The sequence below is a fragment of the Mixophyes fleayi genome, chromosome 3 (genome assembly GCF_038048845.1).
Source record: "Mixophyes fleayi isolate aMixFle1 chromosome 3, aMixFle1.hap1, whole genome shotgun sequence".
NCBI classification, from domain to species: Eukaryota; Metazoa; Chordata; class Amphibia; order Anura; family Limnodynastidae; genus Mixophyes; species Mixophyes fleayi.
Genome location: NC_134404.1, coordinates 141789394 through 141812225, shown reverse-complemented (window position 1 = coordinate 141812225; position 22832 = coordinate 141789394). Strand labels below are relative to the sequence as shown.

The 22832-nt window shown below is 36.1% G+C and overlaps 1 protein-coding gene across 1 annotated transcript in view; it reads left to right on the top strand.

Moving 5' to 3' along the window:
• Positions 1–22832, top strand: part of CSMD1 (CUB and Sushi multiple domains 1) — a 1526452-nt gene that overhangs the window by 1132645 nt on the left and 370975 nt on the right. The window contains exons 15-20 of the mRNA XM_075202483.1: positions 91–285; positions 1083–1221; positions 5364–5551; positions 7801–7989; positions 10338–10454; positions 14069–14284. Of these exons, the coding sequence (XP_075058584.1) occupies positions 91–285; positions 1083–1221; positions 5364–5551; positions 7801–7989; positions 10338–10454; positions 14069–14284 (1044 nt within the window). The remainder of the gene's footprint in view (positions 1–90; positions 286–1082; positions 1222–5363; positions 5552–7800; positions 7990–10337; positions 10455–14068; positions 14285–22832) is intronic.

Below are 22832 nucleotides of genomic sequence, written 5' to 3'. Positions count from 1 at the left end.
GTTTGACATAATTTCTGAGATATTTCTCAAAATAATATATAGTACCACATCATATGTTTTTGTGCTTAATTAATTTATTAATTTTAACAGCTTTTGGCCAAAATGAATGTCATGATCCTGGAATACCTACAAATGGAAGGAGGTTTGGAGATAGATTTCTTCTTGGAAGCTCAGTATCTTTTCATTGTGATGAAGGCTTCATTAAAACTCAAGGATCTGAGTCCATCACTTGTATTATACAGGAGGGTAATGTAGTGTGGAGTTCTGCTGTTCCCAGATGTGAAGGTGATATATTAAGTAATATAATATAGTATATAAGTAATAAAATATATATTTAAGTAAATATATATACTGAAATCTTTTTGATATAATGAAGGTTAAGAATTATCCTCTTTGAACCATATAGCACATATATTATGTAAAATAATTGGTACTATCAGATTAATTTGAATATTGTACAAAAGATATTTTACATTAAATATTTACACAACACATAAAAGAACCACTAAAATTGAAGTTCACTCAATAAGGAAAAGGCATGTTGTAATATCCACAAGTTTATGTACCCATGTCTTGACAGAATATTGATTTCTATGTAGTCTTGTACAAACTATTGTTCTCTGATACCATCCATTTCAGACTATATACTATATAAGCTGGCTACATTATAATTGTTTAAAAACATAGAATAATGTGTGCTTAAATGCAACACCTTACCATGAAAACAGGTTTATCTGAAAACCGTCCTTTGCATTAACAATAACTATTCACCAAGACCATTACAGTTTCCTTCCTGCTTGCCCTAACATTACTATATGGGTTTACAATGTCTTTATTTTTTGTGTATAGAAATATGAAAAGTAATGTAACTAGTTAAAGGGGAAAAGTAATGTAACTAGAAAAGTAGTGTAACTAAACATACACCTTAAGAGCTCAGTGCTCACAAAACAGCATAGAATTTATCACCAGGTAAACTTCAAAGCATTACATAGATTGTATATTCATATAGGTCAAAAAAATTATACAATAGTGCATGGAAATTGGAATAGAAAGTAATGAATTATTACATTTTCATTCCTTAGCGCCATGTGGAGGACACTTAACTGCATCAAGCGGAATTATCCTTCCTCCAGGCTGGCCTGGGTATTACAAAGATTCCCTGAACTGTGAATGGGTGATTGAAGCAAGCACTGGACATTCAGTTAAAATTAGTTTTGAGAGGTAGGAAAATGCATGAAGTCAACTCACTGTCTGTGTATTATATTCAAAGCACATTTACAAAGTACAAAGTATGTGTGGTTTGTATCCAAAAAGTCTATATGCATTAATTAAATAATGTATTTATTTGTGTTAGTATGCAGACCCTCCCCCACTTTAATTATATGTTGTAGTTTCACATATATGCCAGCACTGAATTTATATATCCAATCATATTCTTTTATTTTTGCAGGAACAGTTCAATAAGATGGTGAAAAATGGAACAAACCCTTTAACATTAATATGCCTGTTGGCTGACATTTTTATTTTTTTGGAGGTTTAATATAATGACATATGAGTGGGAGAAACTGTATTTCCCTAAGGGTTAAGATATGTTTAGATAAATAGATTATCTAATTAATATCTGTTGAATTTTTCTCAACCAAATTAATGAATTAATTGTAATAAAGAAATAGGTTGTCATTTATATCTATAACAAATATTTTCACATGCTTTCACATTAGTTTAAATGGCAAATATAGTTTATAAACAGATTATGATTACTTGACTTTTATCTTTTTTAGATCCACATATTTGTATTAATCTGTGCTGACAAGTAGAATATTGTACAGTGTTCTCGTTTTATAGTTCAAGAGGTTAACATCTCTACAGATAAATCTGAATAGTATTCATTGAACAGTGTTATATTGTATCAAGAGAGGGTGTCAATTCACCGGTAAGAAAAAAGATAGCCAGTAGAGAATGATTACATGCTTCATCATCTGTCATAAATCTAAGGCCTAAAGATTCAAGGAGCAGAAAATTGTTAACGCAAGGTTCCACGAAAAGATGTAAACAGACATGCTGGGCGATATTGTGGTTAACTCTAACACTGCAGTATATTGATCAAGGTCTACAAGGTGATACACATTAAATTGAAATTTTAAGCTAGTTACTGTAATCAGCACTTAATTATCAGGTGTAAGTGCACAGTGTGACCAAAAGCAGCTGGAATCTACATATCAATTATTCCCTCTCAATTAGGTTACCTAGTGAAGTTAAAACAGTGGGGTATTTTACTTTGTATGATTAAATTAATTGATTGCTCAATGATTAATAGTAATAACATTATGATTCTAGGTGTTTTGCTGAAAACCCCAGTTACATCTAAGTTTCAACTCCTTTTGACCTTGGAAAAGTAACTTAATTTCCAGACACCAAGGTTATTTTGTGAGCTTGAAAATATAGTATGCTATGCCGTGTAAAATTGTAAGTGCTAAATTAAGATATAGATATTATTATTATTATTATTATTATTATTATTATTATTATTATTATTATCATCATCTTAAAAACGTATAGTACATAAAATATATCATGCATTTATTTTAAATTGTATAAAGTTGCTCAGAATATTGATCTTAAAAAGCCACTGCACCTAAAATACATGAGTAATAAATATAAAACACACTTATGTTACCCAAATTTACCTGCAACATCTCCTCCTTGGCCTTCCTTCTTCCCAACTCTCACTTCTTCAGTCTATGCTCAATGTCGCTGTCTAGCTTATCTTCCTCTCTTGCTGCTCTAACTCAGCTGACATCTCTGCCAGTCATTACAATGGCTCCCTATCTCCTGCAAAGCCCTCATTCTCTTCTCTCCCCATTACATTCCTAAACTCATTTCTACCAAAACTTCCACTCACCCTCCTTCCTTTCTCCCATACTGTTCCAAAACTGTGGAACCCACTCCCACACCCTATTAGACTAATCTCCAGTCCCCAAGGCTTCAAACATGCCCTTAAAACACATCTCTTCATTCACACCTAGCTCATAATTCCTCTTTCTCTATTACCACCTCTACTACAACCTCAACTTCCCCACTGAGTGTCACCACATTTGTGTCTACCCTTTCCCTTTAGGATGTCAATTTTCATGAGCAGGACTCTCTTTCCTTGTGTTTTTTTCTACCTGTGCACTTTCTGCACAGTTCCTCGAGATCTTTAGACATGTTTCCCACTCTGTCTCTCAAGCCCATACCTCTAAACACAAGTTTAATTAATGCGGGCAGTTGGTATGCATTACTTTGTATTCAGATATTTCCTAACTGTTTCTTCATTGCATGCTTATGTTTTGTGTAATCCTGTATTATTTGTTGGTTTGCATATGGTGTAATTTTATAAATGTGTACCCTGTCCATCCCCTATGTACGACACTGTGAATGATAACCTTCTCTTTACCAACCTCCACCACTTCTACCTTGCCCCCCTTTGTTCTATACTAAATGTGGCTGTGAGACTTATCTTCCTTTCATGATGCTCTTCTTCTGCCTCCCCTCTCTTCCTTGCCTTACACTGGCTCCTTTTCCCCGACAGAATCCTTTTAAAACTCCCTCACCTACAAGACAAGGCCCTCTCCAATCTCCTCTACATTCACACTCCCACTCGTCCCTGTGATCGGAGAATGACCGTCGCCTCTTCTCCACTCTGAACACCTCATCCCATTCCAGAATTCAAGACTTCTCCCGAGCTGCACCCCCACACTGGCATGACCTCCCACGCTCTATCCATTTGTCCCTTAATTTGTGCTCCTTCAAACGGGCACTTAAAACTCCCCTCTTCCTCAGAGCTTACCAGCCATCCACTTAACCCTCTCTTCATGTTCGTTCTCATCACCTCTCTCTTCCCAGCCTCTTTACTGGCTCCTCCTGTGCTTGTTTCTCTCTTCTGACTCCCCTTTGTGCCTGTTGTCTGTTTGCCCTCTGTTTACTACGTGAGCTCTTACGAGCAGGGCCCTCTTCCCTCCTGTCTATATAACTATTCTTCTGCTCCAACTTCACTATAATTGATATGCCTGGAGCTTCTGGAATCATGGTATTACTTGTTTATTGTTCTGTACTGTTTTCCCTGTATGGTCTACTGTTTGTATTGTGTGGAACTCTTGTGGCGTCTTATAAATAAAGGATAATAATAATTATGATGATAATAATAATAATAATAATAATAATAATAATAATAAAATACAAATTCACTTAATGTATATGTAAAGAACGTTTACAAGCATTTACAAGCATAATGTAAAACAGGATTATTATTATTTTCATTTATTGTTTAAAACACACTATTTTTATACTTAATATGCATGATGCCCAAAATTTAAAGTAAACAGTCCCCAGTGGGGTTTCTCAAACCCAGTCCACATGGGGCCCTAACAGTGCATGTTTTCCATAACTCCTTGCTGCAGCACAGGTGTATCTGTTACTCACTAACACATTTCATTTTTATAGATCCACAGTTGATGCTAAATATTTTAGGGGTGACTTAGAAAACCTGCACTGTTAGGGCTCCCCTTGGACTGGATTTGGGAAACCCTGTCCACAGTAATTAATCACATTTTTATTAATAATTTATTGAATAAATACATATATTTATTGATGTTATTCCTCACTGTTGTAACAAAACAAAATAAAAGGAAACCAGATTTTAATTAAATAAAGTATAAAGAATAGCGTGATTTGAGGGGTAAGCCCTGCATGTTATTATTTATTCATTTTTCAGAATTCATTCATGCATAGAATTTTAATAACGTAGAAAAGGCTTACAATGTCTACAAAGTCGTCTTCAAACAACATAATCACTAATCTTTTACAGTTAAATCTTTCTATAATATGGTGTTGGTTTAAATAAACGGATCCATTTCTTAAAGGACATGTTGTGATTTTTTGAAATTTCCAATCTTCTTTAATTTGCTACTTATCTTCTGTGATATCATTTTATGTCAGTAATTTGCAGCAATTGCCTTTTGTTTATATGTTTGTTTTCATATCATTAATAGCTAAAAAAAGAAACTTCTTAGGTGCACTGTTTAATTCGGCACTGCCTTTAATTGTATTGATAAACTGAATTAATATTTATAAGATTGTTTTGGTGCTATTAACAACTGAACTGTTTAGTTTAAACATTTGAATTCATTGTATTTAGGGAGGTGGTGACTGTATTAAATTTTACTCCATGTTATGCTGACCAAATCCATCATTTGCATCCGTGGGGAATTTGTAGTATATTGGTTTGTGATTTGAGTCATAGTCAATGACAATCAATTTAATGCAAAAATATAAATATATATTATTAAATGAATGAATGTTATTTATCTACATTCTTGCCCCAGATTTCAGACTGAAGTAAACTATGATATTCTTGAAGTTCGGGATGGCCCAGCCAACTCTTCGCCATTGATTGGAGAGTATCATGGTACACAAGCACCCCAATTTCTCATTAGTACAGGAAATTACATGTATCTTCTATTCATAACTGATAATAGCCGTTCCAGTGTTGGCTTTCTAATTCGCTATGAAAGTAAGTTATCGATTCTGTTGTGTGGCAAATTCTTGAGTAGAAATTATCAGTACACAAAACGCATTACAATGTCCTTTGAAGATTAGACATGTCTTATTTTATTAATTTACTCTGTGTCTAAATGAAATAAATTATTTTACTGTACATTTCCAAAATGTGGTTCTTACATGCAAGGTAAAAAAGGAAACATGCGACATATGATTCCTACAAAAGCTCTTAGGAATACTTGTACTAGATTAATCTAATTATTGATTTAGTCTGGCATTAATATATACAGGCCTTCCAGCAAAAACATGTCAAACAAGATTCAAATGCATCCTTTATACAGCACATACTTTTATGATTAGCATCTATAAAAATGTGACAGTACACTGTTGAAAAAATAAAGGACTCAAACCAGGCAACATGTATGTTTGATTTCAGTACACATTATATGTTTTCACGGATCATAGCCTGTCAAACGATATTTAATAACAACTGCCTAACAGGTCTTATAATCCTAAAATAAGCTTATGGGCATGCATCCATAATTCAATGGTATAGATCCTGATAACCGTGACAGTAACATGTATTTATGTGATTACAAATGTTAATTTACTTACAAAAAATATTTTTTTATATTGCAAATATAAATTCTCACCGAGAGGTGCACAATTAAGTTATAAGCACTTTTCATGCAGACCACTCTACATATGTTTCACATTTTTAGGGCTAAAAGAAGATTAAAGATGACATTAAAACTAGTCATGGTATAAACTGTGTGTATATGGTATCTTAATAAAAAAAAAATAACAATTTAATTCATCCACTAGAAGCACCAATGTGGCCCACAATTCTACTATCTGCTTTTATGTACAGTACTACAAGTGATAGAAGGAACTTATACAATAACTAAATAATCCAGTGGGTTTTCTGAAAGCTTTTACAATCAATTCTCCCAGTGCCCTAAACTTAAAATTTACCTCTGTGTCCCTCCATGTTTCAGGGATCGCAAGCGTAAGTTTTACATCATTACATCATGCTCTCAGAGCATGCTACAAATTAGTAACTGTGATTAGCAGCATCAGTGAATAGGGACAGACCTGACTTACATACAGGTAGTGATCTTTCCTTGGCAACAGGGCTTGATTAAAGGTGCAGGCTGTCATAGGATAATATATTCGTACCTCCCCCTTCGCCTAGCCAATGTGCAGTAGGATGAAACAAGAGTCCATAATTTAAAATCAGGCTTCATTGACTTCATCCCACCAATGTTTATGTTCCTTTGTTTTCAAAACCCAGCTACACTTGACTTTTTAAAATGGTCTTGGCAATCTTTGTCACCCATTTAGCTTTCATTAAAATCAGAACTGCATAGCAGAACGGAGGCAAGAACCAGCACTATTGAGGGTGAAGATGTGCAGGTGGGGGTTGGGAGTCTGGTGGGGGCCAGTCAGCTTGTGCCTGTCATCATCCTTGTCTCTTCTAATCACTTATCCTTAAGCACCTGCCTGAGGATAACTCACTGTTTTCAGCCTTTACTATGGGAACATGTCAAAATGAAAACCCTACTACAATATTTGTATGCTTTCTTTTTACTTTGGAGAACAACTATTATCTTAAGTTTTAAAATGAATTTCAGTTTATACCTCTCCCTGTCACAGTTTTGCACACACCCCAATTTTGTTCTGCCCCAAAAGCCTTGCACTCTAGGCTTCAGCTTAGCCAGCCTATTGGATAATCAGGCACTACTGGGCCAATATAGTGATGTCTATGGGATCACTCTCTTCAGTGCCAGGACTGCTCAGGGAGCCCCAGTGAAGTCTGACCTCCTCCACAAACTATTTTTACTACTTACAGTGAATGGAGAAAGTGCTATGTGCATAGCAGTTCCACGGGTGAGAAATCCAGCAAAGCCAGAGTGGCTTCAGCTCGATCCCATTGAAAAAGATATTCACTCAACTGATAGCAAAAGAAAGCCCTAACTGTCACAGAAAAAAACAATATAAAAATCACTTGCATGGAGAAAAAAAGTAAAAAGAAGATATTTCATGTTAAACTGATACAATGCTAAATAATGAACATTAGTCTTGACTCCTAAGAAAGGACATTAACTCAAACTTCAGACATTGAAAAAAAACAAAAAACCCCTTTGAAATGAAAAATACAAAAATGAATAAATCCGATCTCGGATCTGGACCTGAGAAAATGTGTGTTAAAATGTCCACCATAATATTTCAAAATAATCTTTATCAATTTATATACTCCAGGTGTTACCCTAGAATCTGATTCATGCCTTGACCCAGGCATTCCAGTAAATGGTCATCGACATGGAATATACTTCGGGATTGGATCCTCTGTGACTTTCACCTGTGAGTCTGGATATATTTTAAGTGATGATGAACCTTTGGTTTGTGAAAGGAGCCATCAGTGGAACCATGCATTGCCCAGCTGTGATGGTAAGCGGTGTAAAGTTGTGTATTTCGCGTAATGATTAGTCACCTTGCTTCATAGTGTTTCCTGAAGCATTGTCACAAATATATCATAACAGTTTACAGTGTAAAAATTAGTGGTCCAAAGATATACAGCAGTATAGATATCACCATCCAACCTAGGAAATATTTCTTCTTCAGTATTTAGCTTAAGTATGAACAGGTTATACTGGCTTGTATAAAATAATTTAATGCAACAAGCAAGATGAGTTGATGAGGAAATAAAACTTTTTTGTAATTTTACACTGCCTGTTTTTAAATTAAAAGTTGGTTACAGTATCTTATTTGAAACTGCTGCAGTCACTATTGTTTAGAACTTTTTGTCTACATACGAGTACATTGAAAGACAGTGAACTACCCTGTCACTTGCGGACATTCAACACTGACAATTTAATGCTGGCACTTGTACATTGCCAACACTGTCATGGGCACAATTAATAGACCCACTATGCTAGTAGTTGCCATAGGCTCACTTGTGGTACAGAGTCTAGAGAATGTCTGTTATTAACCAGGGACCCTCTCAAGAAAGTAATGGGTTCAATGGAGGGAAATCATAAGTTGGGGCCTATTGTCTAAACCCATGAGGCAGCAGATGACAGTACACAGATCAGAAAACTGGAGACAGATAAGGTCAGAGACCAGGCAAGAGACTGGATTTGCAACATAGATGGGATACAGGCCAAATGTTAAGTTATCAAGCAGTCTGGGATAGTCAGAAGTAGACCAGGTTGTTAATGGATGGTCAGTCAGTAAACATGCAGCAGGCACAAAGAAAGTCAGCTACAAGCTAGATCAGTAATGGGTAGTCAGATTAGCTTCATTAACGTATCACAGAAATAGCTAAAGATACATGTTGCTCAGACGCACTGACCATACTTTTGCATCAAAACACTGCATGTGGCTATACTTTCATCTACCAAACTGAATAAACAGTAGGAGGCAACAGCCATGGGAGCAAGAATGCTGAATCAGGTAATGTTAGTATGTTGCAAACACTATCAAGCCTTCAACACTGACACGTGCAAGCCCATCAGTAAAACTGAGTTATGTATAACATTCTTTAAATAATAGGGAATATGCATAAGGGGCCTGATTCATAAGTAAAGTAATTCAAAGTAAAGCAAAAAAAAGGAGTAACTTTGCACCTTTGCAAAACCATGAAGCATTGGAGGAGGAGACAAATTTAAAATATGATGGCAGATTTATAATTGGGATTAGGCATATTCTAGATCAACTTTAAATTTCAGTGTAATAGTAAAGACATCAAGTATTTGTGTACTACATGAAAAAACAGCCAGTATTTATCTTATGTGCAAAATAATAAACTCATTTGTATCCCTTGCATTGTAACATGGTTTTGTCCAGGATAAAACGTACTTATTTTTTTGACTTACTTTCCTTAATGAATCAGACCCAAGATGTATAACAGCAAAATAAGAAACTTTATTAAAGCTATAGATTTTGTTCTAAATTTTTAAATCTAATATATTCAATTGTACACAGTATTTGAGACTAGTTTTTGTTAGTACATTGGTAGCTTATAGCAAATTACATTTTATGCACCATCATCACTGTCAGAAGAATTACTCAACTTAAAGTAATATCTTGAATTTCACATCTAGGTATTTTCTGTCGACATTCCCATTTTATCTGTAAAATCTAAAATAAATGACTCCCTGGTGTGTGCAATGGAATCAGTTTACTGAATATATTAGGAAGGAATTGGAAACATCTCTATATGAATGAAAGTCTATTTGTCCAAGGGACCACTTGGCGATTTCTCTTATGCTGTGAATGTTTATGAGCATGCTTCATAAATAAAAAATAACTACTCTAAATGAATAATTCAGCAACGCAGTTTAGCCTTTGTTTCAACTGTGCACCTCTACTGGGAAATTGTTATTATTTTAGCATATTAAATAACACAGGTGTCAATTTAAAATATACATTTTTAGTGTATATAATTATGATTAATCACTGAACTCTTTATCAAATTTGAATGATCCTCTTGCTAAGTTAACTATAATATAATGTTTAAAAAGTGTTAATTGGGCTACTCTTGCTGTTTTGTCAGGTGATCAATCATTCAATTATAGTTAACTAGACCTTAAGCAATAAGGCTTTACTTTGTATCAGAAAAGTGACCTCTCACAAATCAACGTTACAATTTACAACAGTTTATTTAGGAGCTTTATAAAACTCATTACTCTACATGATAATGTCTTCATTATAAAAGAGTGTGTATTTTTAATCTATATTGCATGTAGTAACAGAAAAGAAATATTGCTATATTGTATCAACCTTTTGTATTTCAGCTTTATGTGGTGGATATATACATGGAAGAACTGGGACAATTCTTTCCCCAGGTTTTCCTGACTTTTATCCCAATTCTTTAAATTGTACCTGGACAATTGAAGTATCACATGGAAAAGGTATGAGATACATTGCATTATATTTGTGACAATTTCTTCAGTTGGATATATAGTTTCATTTGGTGGATATGTAGTTTCTTAACTTAAGATAAGTAGCTTGTAGTTTATTGTAGCATTTTATTAGATGTGCCTATTGAATTGAATAGTATTAAAGATTATTTCTTCCACATTCACATCATTTGTAGCCACCTTTGCCTAGAAAAAGAGTTTCCTTTCTATCTCTATTATACTATTGATAAAATTCCAGCCACTTTGTCTTAATAAGATATAAACTATCTTGCATTACAGGATGGATGCTCTTAAAACAATGTAATCAAAGCCATAACTAGACACTTTAGGATAACAGAGGGCTGGAATTGGCCTGAAGTAACATCAACGCCAAGATTGTTTATATTCAAGAAAAGGAATTAACTTAGCATTTATGGGTTATGAATTATTAGCCAATGGTTATAAGTAGTTAGGGAAGGACTATGCTAGGGAATGCTTTTATGGGCAGTACATGTCAGTTGGGTTTTTCTTGACTTCTGGAAAGTTCTGGTGAGTATAGCCTGACTGGACTGAAAGGTTCATCATGCCTGTTATGACCACGGCTAGTAGATGAGCCTTTAGAACCAAGCTATTAGAGGTCTTCACCTTAAGCAGACGCTTCTCCCATAGAACTGATGTTGATGGGAGGTACTCAGATGCCCCCAGGACTTAGGCTCTAGGGTAGTAAAGGCTTATCAGTATAACCGCGGTACAGGATGGAGGTTATCGGAGTATTGGAGGCTGATATCCTGGACAGGCCAGGGTCGTGGGTCAAAAGCAATAAACGTGGTCAGGTGCAGGCAAATGGTCCGGGCTGGCGCCAAGCAATGGGGAGTCCAGATAACAATACAGAGGTCAGGACAATAAGCAGGTAATCATGGTCCAGCAAAGGGTCATGCACAGAATCAATCCAAGGTTTCTGCGAACTGAGAGGAGCAGGCAAGCTAACAGAAACTGAATGCTATAACCAGCAGGGAGGCTAAGCCCTATATGCCTTATATACACAGAATGACCAATCACAGAAGGAGGAACACAGGCCTGACAATCAGCCTCAACTGGCTGCTAATTACACTAATTGGGATGGCATCATCAAAAACACAGACCGGAGACACATACCATACAAATGTGTGAACTTGAATTAATAAAGAGCTGCTGATAAACTAACCCTAATTAGTGCGAACTAAATATAATTTATTTACTTGCGTGTGCACCCGGCTGTGGACCATGTCAGAATGCAGCACTGTTAGCAGGGAGCGTCCTGACCGTTGTCCTGGCAACAATCTGGAAGGAAGAGGAAATGACATCCCGGTCGTCATGGTGAAGCCTGGGACGCCACTGGCACTGGAGCAGAGAGTTGTGGAGGGCAAGTGCACCACCGCAGCTCGTGACAATGCTATTGAACAAAAGAACACAGACATTGTATAGTAGATGACTAAAAAAGAGAATTATGGACAGATAAGTCTAAGTTTGAGATATTTTTGGCTGAAGAAGAGAAAATATGTGAGACATAGAGCAAATTAAATGATGCTGGAGAAGTGCTTGATGCCTTCTATCAAGCATGGCAGAGGAAATATAATGGTATTGTGCTGTTCTGGTACTAGTATGGTGGGAGATTTACACAGAGTGCAAGGAAACAAACCAGAAAGATTCATCATACCATTTCCTGTGTTCAGTGCTAGATTGTTGCACACGTGGCATGCAGCAGGACAGCTATCCAAAGTATACTTCTAAGCTATTCAAGAACAATTTGGTGAAAAAAAGGAAACTGGAGTACTATTTTTTTATGGACTGATTGGCACAATCACCAAACATCAATCCTATTGAGCTCTTGTGTGGAAGAGCTTGATCATTAGGTCAGGGAAAAATGCCCTACAAACCATTCGCTCATCTGGGAAGAGTTACCAAAGTCATGGGTACAAATTTCCACTGAATATCTTCAAAAACTGACAGCTAGAATGCATCTGCAAAGCTGTAATTGCTGCAAATGGATAATTTTTTGATTAATGTAAAGTTTGATGAATATAAAACTTAGATATATAGTTATAAATTATTTAAAAAACCAAGACTTTACTTAACATAGGGATTTAAAAAAGCATGGCTTCTCTCATGCCTTCTCTCCTCTACTCTGGTTCCACTCCAGCAGCATCATTCTACAACAAAGGCACTCACCCCCCCCCCCTCCCACCCCCCCTGGCAACCTTAAGTGACATGTATGAAAATGAACAGTGTTGCTTCCTGGGCAATTGCTTATGTTCCACCCTCCTGGCTACAGTCACGTGTACATGTTATAAATGCATGGGTATTATTTTAGTAGATCATGAATTGGTAGATAAAATTAGGCATGTAATAAAATATCGCTAATGCAAAACTACAATTTAAAGTTGATCTAAACACCATTTAGAAAGTAGTGAAATGTTACCTTTCTTTGAATGTTAGAACAGCATTGCTACTGATCACTGTTTTCATGCATTTTTTTTTATTTTTTTTTGCAAAGGTCTGTCCATAAGGCCAGATCAATTAATTTGTTTAAAGAGTAAACTGCACAATGTATACTACATGCATCTCCTCTTGTGTACAACAACAGTGGTATGTCAGGTTACCAGTAAACTGGACAATCCAGAAAAACTGTTTAATAACATGTTGCTTAGACAGATGCTGAGTTTGCATGTGAAACACTGATGATGTGACTACTAGCATCACCATCAGCTATTCATATAGCATCACTTATTACACAGCACTGTACAGAGAACTCCCTGACATCAGACCCTGCTTAAAGTCTAAATACCCTAACACACACACACACATGTACACAGACAATAGGGTCAATTTGATAGCAGCCAATAAACATATTAGTATGTTTCTTTTGGAGGGTGCAGGGAAACCGGAGCACCTGGAGGAAACCAACGCAAACACAGGGAGAACTTATAGAAGTGCTAACCACTAAGCCACTATGCTGTCTATATAAGTCATACTCTCATGATAGAAAAAGGACACTTTAGCTAAAATTTCAGAAAATGATTTGCATTATTTAAATAAAAAATGACTATGTGAATGTGTTTCTTGGTATTTTTATAAAATTATTACTTCATGTTTCCATGTCATATTCAGAAAATACCTCTTGTTTTTATCACTTTTAACTGTGCTCTCCAGCTATTCAGCTCACCTCCTCTCGGTCGCTGTGCCCTCTGTCTCCTCTCGCTTCTCTCCGCTCCCCTCAGTGACTCTCAACCTGTCATCCGTGCCCACCCTCTTGGGCCATAGTTACCTGCCTATACTCACTTTTCCCCTCCCTCCCTCTCTTTCATGCTGTGCCTGAGCCCCCAGAGTTATAGTGCTTACTGTTACTTGTACTGTGCTGTTTCACCTTGTACTGTGCCATTGTTTGTCCTTGTACGGCACTACGGATACTTTGTGGCGCCCTATAAATAAAAATTAATAATAATAATAATAATAATAATAATAACATATTTGAATAATAATAGTAAAAATAATAATAATAAAAAAGAAGGGAATGTTTTACTCTGTCTAGTTTCTTTAAAATAGCTTATGTTATGTATTTATATTTTATTATTTTACTTCTCTTGCAGGTGTACAGCTGGTATTTCACACATTTCACCTTGAAAGCTCTCATGACTATCTGTTAATAACAGAGGATGGCAGTTTTACTCATCCTGTAGCCAGACTGACAGGTTCAGTTCTACCACCCACTATAAAAGCTGGACTTTTTGGGAATTTTACAGCTCATCTCCGTTTTATATCAGATTTTTCTATTTCATATGAAGGATTTAACATTACATTTTCAGGTAAGGAACATCTCTACCAAAAAAAGAGCCCTTTATTACTGCTACCATAAATATTTTGAATATGTCAAATTAATAGCTATTAAAAGCTGGTATCTGTTTATAAAATCTTTGTTTTCTAACTGAATATGACTTGGTAATGGCTCTTTAAACAAGTACTTGATTCTGTTTTCTCCTTAACCGATGATGAATGAGACATATTCTCAGTTATGCATCATGAAGTATGATGTTTCAATCTAACTAAAGCCTGAAATATTATTTATGACAATGTTGAAGAGTGAGGAATTCCTGCATAATAGTTTGCAAGCCGTTATTAAACTTTCCTAACAGCACTGTCACTGAAGGAAAACAACCAAGCACTTGTTATAATTACCAGAGAGTAATATAGTATATGTAGACATGAATTCCTAGTAGAAGTGGGTGTGCAGGAGAGCCCTTTCTAACCAGCAATGGATTACTGCAGACTTTCCAGCTTCTGATGGTGGACAGTAATGTTTAAAGTGGAAAAGCCAGGAGAGATATGACTAGCTGCCTCCACAACTGGTGCAGTGGTAAGGGGATGGCAGCATAGTGAAGGCTACCAACCTAATGCTAGGGGTCCTTCTTGGCAAGCCTGAATGAGTGTGGGCCCAGAGTTTAATAAGATAATTACCCCTACCTTGATATGGGTCTTCCTAACACCCCATGCAGGGGTGTGGAGTGTAATGGACAGGCTACTGGTCCTTTGGTGTGGATGTATAGGTGTGACAAACGCCCGACCTGCCCCAGATACAGCAATCTGAACAACTGGCCGTGACTAGCGTCACCTTAGTTAGTTAACAATGAATACACCTTTTCTGCCACCACAAAGGATTTATTATGGAATCCTTATATTCACCAGAACCACGTATTAATGTTTCACACTTAAATGACATTCACATGTAGCATGAGCCTCCCTGGGCTTCGTAAATTCACAGAGAAATATACTAGATTAAATATGTTTAATCCGAAAAATATTTCCAAGGCTTATTTACAAAAATTAATGACAAGACATACAAAATGTTGCACAAATGAGTTTCAGATAATAAAATAGGAAATAAAATCAAAGTTACTACTTACTAGTTAAGACCTGATGTGTGAGGGAACACAGTTGAGAAGGATCGGACATTTCAGTCTTGATAGACTCCCCAAAAGAAATGAACACTGTACTACTGATACAAGGGATTTTTAAACCATTTCTTGTTGACTCTTCACTTCCTCCCCCACCTTAGGAATTTCACTTTCAATTAAGTCAGATTGATTCCCAAAAGGACTTAAAGTTACCCCGAAGTAAAGTATTTATCACTAAGATATATGTTTGGGCACCTCAGAGAATCTCTCACCTCTGCTCTTTCTGCCTGGCTAAGTCTAATTCCTCTGCATACACAAACTACTCAGAGAGTTTATCTGTCTCTGGGCCTGGCTAATTTCAAAAGACCATTGACACTTGCCTTGGTCAGACTCAGCTCACTTAACCAATGACACTTTGAAAGGTTACATAAAATATTCACAGTGTGATACATAAATTCAGAAAATAACAATCAGTCATTAGATATACTACATTTCATCACAATAGGTATAGGAGTTAATGCAATTAACTCTCAATATGACAGTCGCTTTTTCTATAGGACAACTCATGGCACACATTTAACCACACTTTGACAGCTTTTTCTGAGTTAAATCTTTCACAAACCAGGGTTCTATTTTTCTGTTCTTTCCTGAACAGCAACCAAGTGCACTCAATGTTGAGACTTAGTCTAACTAAATACAGTAATGTCAATAATGTAATTGTACTGTTGCTTATTCCTACTGATTCTCTAATAACAGATTTAGAAGTTTCTGAAAGCAGAAATATGTTTAATTCCAGAACTGAATACATATAGCTGAAATTATGTTTTAAAAGCATACTTCTTAAGTGCTTGCAGAATCATAGGAATTTGCCAATACCCTTGGCTTAGATCCATAACAGTGAGGTAGCGTGTACCTGCTAATTGGTCAATACAAAACCTTGTGCTCTTGTCCTCCTTGGGAACATGGATTATGGAATAGGCTTAGATATTTTAATAGCTCACAACAGAAAAATAAAATTTCCACACTAGGTAAGGACTTAGATATCATATAATGATAAGTGAAGCCATAAGCTAAACATCCTTAAACGAAGAGGATAGGGTTAATGTCTTACGATGACACAGTCCTGGCTAAGCCCACTGTTGATTCCAGCCAATGATTTTGTTTGTGGGAGTGCCCTGGTTAGGATATAGTATCTCTCAGCATGTGTGCAAGCTTCTTCCTGGCTGGAAATGTCTTCCCTCCCACCCGTCAAGAAGGGCGTGGTTATGTTTTAATTTTAATGTTGTTTTTCTTCCTATGCAGAGCAGGCACAGCTGGCAGAAAGGCAGTTGTGATCCGGCGATCGGTAATACAGTGCTATCGCTGATTGGCTGCAGGTCACTGCCCTCCTCAAAGTACCTTGGCTCTTGGTTCCATGGCTGGGGGATCCCTTGACAGGCTTTGTAAGGCAAGGCATTGTAAGTCAAGAGGAGGTGTGGTCACTATGCCGCCAGATTTAGCACCAGCCAATCATGTAGGACTATAGTCCTGGGACCAGTGGTTAGTGCCGTATGGCCATACACTGTTTGGTTATGTATATTGGTTGTGCCGTCTCGCAACTTGCCTTCTCCACCACCAAATTAAGCTCATTCATTATTCAAGAAACTGTGGCCTATTATTTCGCCAAAACTCTTATCTTGTGTTGTTATTTTAAGGTTTATATAGTAGGTATTAAGTGGTATAAGAGGTAACAGCAGTAAATGACACATCTTCCATCTGCAGTTTAAGCAACTCGTTGCTATCTCACATATAGTCAGAGGGGTTGCTCTTCCTACTTAATAGGAACACATTTTCTTCAAGACTAGAATTGAAAATGAAGGTACAACACATTCCTATATAATTCTACAATATTAAAGCCACTTTTATTAGTAGCCAACACTTAAACATTCACCCTTCCTAATAAGTAGTGATTTTCAAAACACCTTTCCACTGCTTGACAGTAGTACCACATGTCCAGAGCAGCTGTCAGGAGCAGCCTGCTGCATGACATGGGATTTGTCCTTCAATACTCAGAGGTCAAGTGAACTCTCTTAAGCAAGGCACTTTTTACTGTATCATAAGTTTTATCCAGTTCTGTAGCAGGTTAGCAGACCTATCCATTACTTTACCCTGTAAATGATCGGTTAAATATGAAGTTCATTGTTCTTTAGTCAGCTGAAATTTTCTGCAAAATTTCTCAAACCTCTTCAGGAAAATATCCAGATCCCAGTATAGGAAAATTATCCAACCAAGGTTAATGGTAACTGTAATTAGTGAATGTGCTGTTGCTGAGGAAGTCTACATCTGTGTTGTGCCACATGTTTTTATCATGCAGCCCCTTTGTGACATGTTTCTCTATCAGCCACCTTCTGGCACACTTCCCTTTCCTCAATTTTTTTCTGGCACTGCAGGATTAGCGAATTAGCTTCACAAACATAATAACATGTAACATAATCTGCGGTCCCAAGGTGCTTTAAAGCATAAACTAGTCCAAAATATCATGGGGGTTAACTGTACAAGAACAGTGGAAGTATACCATTTATTGGCATGTAAAATCTTTCTGAAATGCTGGTGTAGTACTTTATCAAAAGTCCCTACAATTTGCACAATTTCCCCAAGGGCTGCAATGTCTGCATGTCATTGTTCTTTTAGAAAGTGTATATTCCTCTCTGCATGTTCTGATAGGTTGCCGTACTGTCAAACTAAAATAGAAAAAGAAAAACAAGAATAATGTAAATGACTGTGTGAAAATTACTTTTTAAAAAAGTATTGAATTGTATATTTGTGCTTTGTGTAAAGCGCAATTATTTACACACACTACATCCAACAAGCACTAATATTACCAAATAAAAATGATATCTCACTGCCAGGGCCAGTGCTACCATTAGGTGATCCTAGTCGCCTGCCATGGGTAAAATACTGAATGAGTGATATTTTGGCTGTTGCTCCTTAATGTCAGTGATAGGCTGGTAGAGTGTTGCTGGGTAGATTTTCTCCCCTCCTCCTTTTGTCTGCTAAAGTAAGAAGCAGCGGGGGGGTTGCCTACAAGATAGACGGAGCTGCCCAGGCCCTGTTTACAACTGACACCTGTTTGCCAAATGAAAGCTACTAACTGCAATGTTTATTCCTATAGAAAAAAATACATATCTCTCAGCTGTTACCAATGTCTGTACAATGTATAAAACTTACAGTGTTAATGCAACTAAACCTTAAATTTCCAGTTTCCCAGCAGGATGCAAATAACCACAGATTATTATAAATCTCAGTATCAATATGTCTTATTGTATGGGAGTGCTAAGCAAGTTTACCTTCCAAGTCCGTGTATGATTTAGAGCTTTTGGAATATTAGCTTCATATATAATTCCCAGAAGAAAATAATGATCCCTGTGAAAACAATAAATTATTTGAAAAGACTGAAGTGTTTCAGAAAGTTAATCCATTGTACGCTAGATGCAATTTTTCCCAGAGATGCCTGTTACATGACATGGAGCTAGTGCAATACTCACTAAAACCCCACACTCCTGAGGTGTTCTTTCTGGCTCCACAGGGAACTATGTATTATGGAGGCATTTTTTTGAGTGGTTGAGGATATGGAGGAGTAACAGTCCACAGTTATCCTAATATGAGGTTTGGGTGATGAGGAGACAACAAGCCCCCAGTTAAGTGCTGGGGACCAGTCTCTTTTGATGTCATGAGGGAAGTGGAAGAGAAGAGTACTGTCCCAGATTAGTGTTGGGTGATCTGCACATACCCCTTCTGGTTCCAGTATGCCTTACGTGCAGTATAATAATTTTGTAATAATAATAATAATCACGAAAAACAGGTTTATTGTGTACTGAAGGGACCTAGCAAATTCTCTTTTGTGATAGGTGGGAATTTTTATTGATATGCCCACCAAGGGTGAAACTGGCTGCCACCTCTAGGGTCCTCAACATCCCTAATGTCGTTAGGGATATGCAGCAAATATCTAGTGGTATATGGATCGCAAACACTTCTGAAAGTACCAGACTGCTGAAATAAAGTTTAAAATTTACAAACATCGCTGCTTGAATAAAAGTTTATTAAACCCAGTACATAGCAACCCTCATCCTAATTCTTCATCAGATATAATCTTTAGTGAATACTGAATTCCTTGATCCTTATATAGCTAGCCCAAGTTAGTTAGTTAATTATTATTGTAAAAGAGAACATCACTCTATAAGTCAGGCAGTTTATATGTATACTAAAATAAATAGTGCAAATGGAACTTTACATATTTTGAGGATTTTTCTTTTATTTCATCAAAAAAAACCTCTTGTATAAAATATTATGTCTTTAAAAACATGGTTTCACCTATTCAGACTGCGCTGTACATTAGACCCCCAGCCCCCAGCTAGTGTACCAAGATAGCACGCACATACATATTTAGAAACTACTAACCTAAAATATAGATGCACACTTATATTTTCAGTCAGATCCCAATCCAAAATCCAATGATTTATTACAACACACCAGTCTTTATTGTTTGTACAAAAACAGCAAAACAGTACAAAATTAACTCAACATTTTTTGCTATTATGAGCTACAGTAGTCAAAATAGGACCTGACCCTGTAGATTTCAAATAGCCCCAAGTTAGGCGATAAACAATTTAAAACTATTGCCTTTATTATAATAACCATTTTATTTAATCCTCAATAAAACTGATTGCATGCCATTGGAACGCTGCACAAAATATTTCTGAAATCATTAAAACATAAAAAGTATATAAAATATATATATAATCATAGTAAAGGTAATGGATCGTTCATTTGGAAAACCGTTATCTAGACGGTTCAGAAAACCAGAAATCAAAGGAAGCAAATTATTGCTGCTTACCATGGTTGTGTTCCCTTACAGACACTGCATACTGATAAGAATACCAGGGGTGATGTGGGAAAAGCCAGTTGTAATTTTAAAATGTAATTTAGTATACAGTATGTTAAACATTGTCCTCCAAACTCAGGAGAGACTCCTTGACTGGATGTCACAACTTCCAAGCTTTCACAAGCATTCTGGATAATATATCCCATTATTGGGATTAACAAAAATGCATGGAGGAATTCATATATACAGTTAAATAATCATACAACAAACTATTAGCACCTCATCTTCAGCCACTTGACACTGTCAGCTTTTTTAAATCATATTTAAACCTTTAGAACACTGTATTTTATATGCTAAAAAATGTGAACGATAGTACAGATTTTCATGACTTTGGATTGCAATTGAGGACAAAGGATGGTATATTGAAAAAGCTGTTTTTTTATAGTGGAGTAATATGTTTTTCAATGTGGAATTTAATTATTTATTATAAAAATAAGTACATTATGGCTAGCTAGTATTAACTTAGTACTAAGTATAGAAGTGATAAGGGAAATATCAAGGAGGTAACATATTCAAATGATCAAAATTATTGTGCTAAAATATATCAAATTTTTGTTTCTATTCCAATGGTGAATTTGGCAATTTAAGCAAATTGCTGCCCCCCAAAAAATCAAGTATCCTGCAGTGACATAAGTTGTATATGGTACACAGTTTGTTTCCACTAGAATTTATCATCGATTTTACAAGTAGTGTGTTCAGTATATGTTGACCCTATTGGTAACACTTGTAAAGCATACAGTGTCCTATAGATCGTTAATTGTTATGGTTATTATGCCTCACTCATTTATACTATGCTAAATGCTAAAATATTCCCTGGGAACTCTTCATAAAGGATTAGCAATTAGCATAACGACTGCTGCTATATGACTCTGAAAACTTTATGCCGAATGGCTACTTTTTATTTAGGTACTTAAATCTATTATTTGGCTATTTATTTGTCAGTGTCCATTCTCTAAGGAATTAATGTTTATGTTTTAACTTGTACCAGTGTAATGTTGGAAGTATAACCTTGACTAGCATGATTCTCAGATTTTTCTCATTTTCTCTTTTTGAACATTTATATATTGGGAACATGTTATATTTTTATTGCCATCCCTTCTAAATCCTCCCTCAATTTTTTGTGGGTTTGCATTCCCATTTTTGCGGCTGCACAGTGTGGAGCTTCAATTATTGAAGCACATCCATTACCTTTACAATCATCATCATTTTGTTATTATCAATAATAATAGTAAAAAGGTGTCAACAGCTATAACAGAGCTGTATAAATGCAATACATGCAGGGCATTTTAGTGTGTATATATATATATATATATATATATATATATATATATATATATATATATATATATATCCAAACGAAAGATAAGCGCCAGACATAGTGTGATACCATCAATGCCAAAAAAGTGACCGTATAATTCAAATTGGCCTCATACCAAGAGTAAATAATAAAATCGCTTATCTGAGGAATACATCCCTCTGAAATCCCAAGTTCCTCCTTGTGTAGCTTGGACCTTCTATTCATTGGATTCCAAACTAAAACTCAATAAAAGAATAGCAAACAATAGTGTAGTGCGTTCATAACATATAAGTGAACTTCCTTATAGAAAATAGATTTTTAATCAAAACATGCCGTATCCATATATGACAATAAAATGCCCGTACATTAGGTATAAACAAAGCAGGCTTATCTGTGAGGTAGAATTATCCAGTGTCCTTAGAGAGCCTTTCTAGCCATGGGTGACAGCAGTTCTTTTTCACAAACAAGCAGGTAACCACGAGGAATGCATGTCTCCTTAGCCTCCCTGGTCACAGATACCAATGCCTCCTTCTTAATTAGCGATCAAGGTTAATGAAATACCGATACTCCCTTGACGCATTTTGTCTATGAAAGACTTTCTCAAAAGGGTGGATGCATCTGCAAGTTGATGTTAAAAGTGAAGCACCCTACTGTATGTGATTTCTAATATTCAAGCACGATTTAATCATGTGACTGTTTGATGTTGCACTGAGCACCGTTGTCTTTTTTCACCTTTTTTAGTATATAAATATATACACACACATTATATATATATATATATATATATATATATATATATATATATATATATAATATATTGTGGCAGAGAGGGATATTTGCCACAGTTTTCTATAAGGGAACATGTAGGAACACAGTTGGTCTGCAGCAGCAGGCTGCATACAGGGTTAAGTTTTCCTTAGGTTCCTCTCTTAGCACATACACACACAGGTTTTCCACATGGGTGTAATTGGTTTGCTGTGATTTGTTGTAGTGCTTGGGGTGAAGGATATAGGCACTGTCTGTAGGTGTGGGTGGGACCACCGATGCCAATAAGTGGCCGGCAAGCAGACAGGGAAGTAATGTCTAGCCAGATATAGGTGGTGGGGATTTTCGTGTACTGTTGCTGGATATGATTGCTGTATCAGCAATGGAGCTGTTTTACCATCCTGACAACTGCTAATAAACAGCTAAATGGTTCAGCATACCTGTGTCCGATTTCTGTGAAAGGTGTACTTTCTCACAAT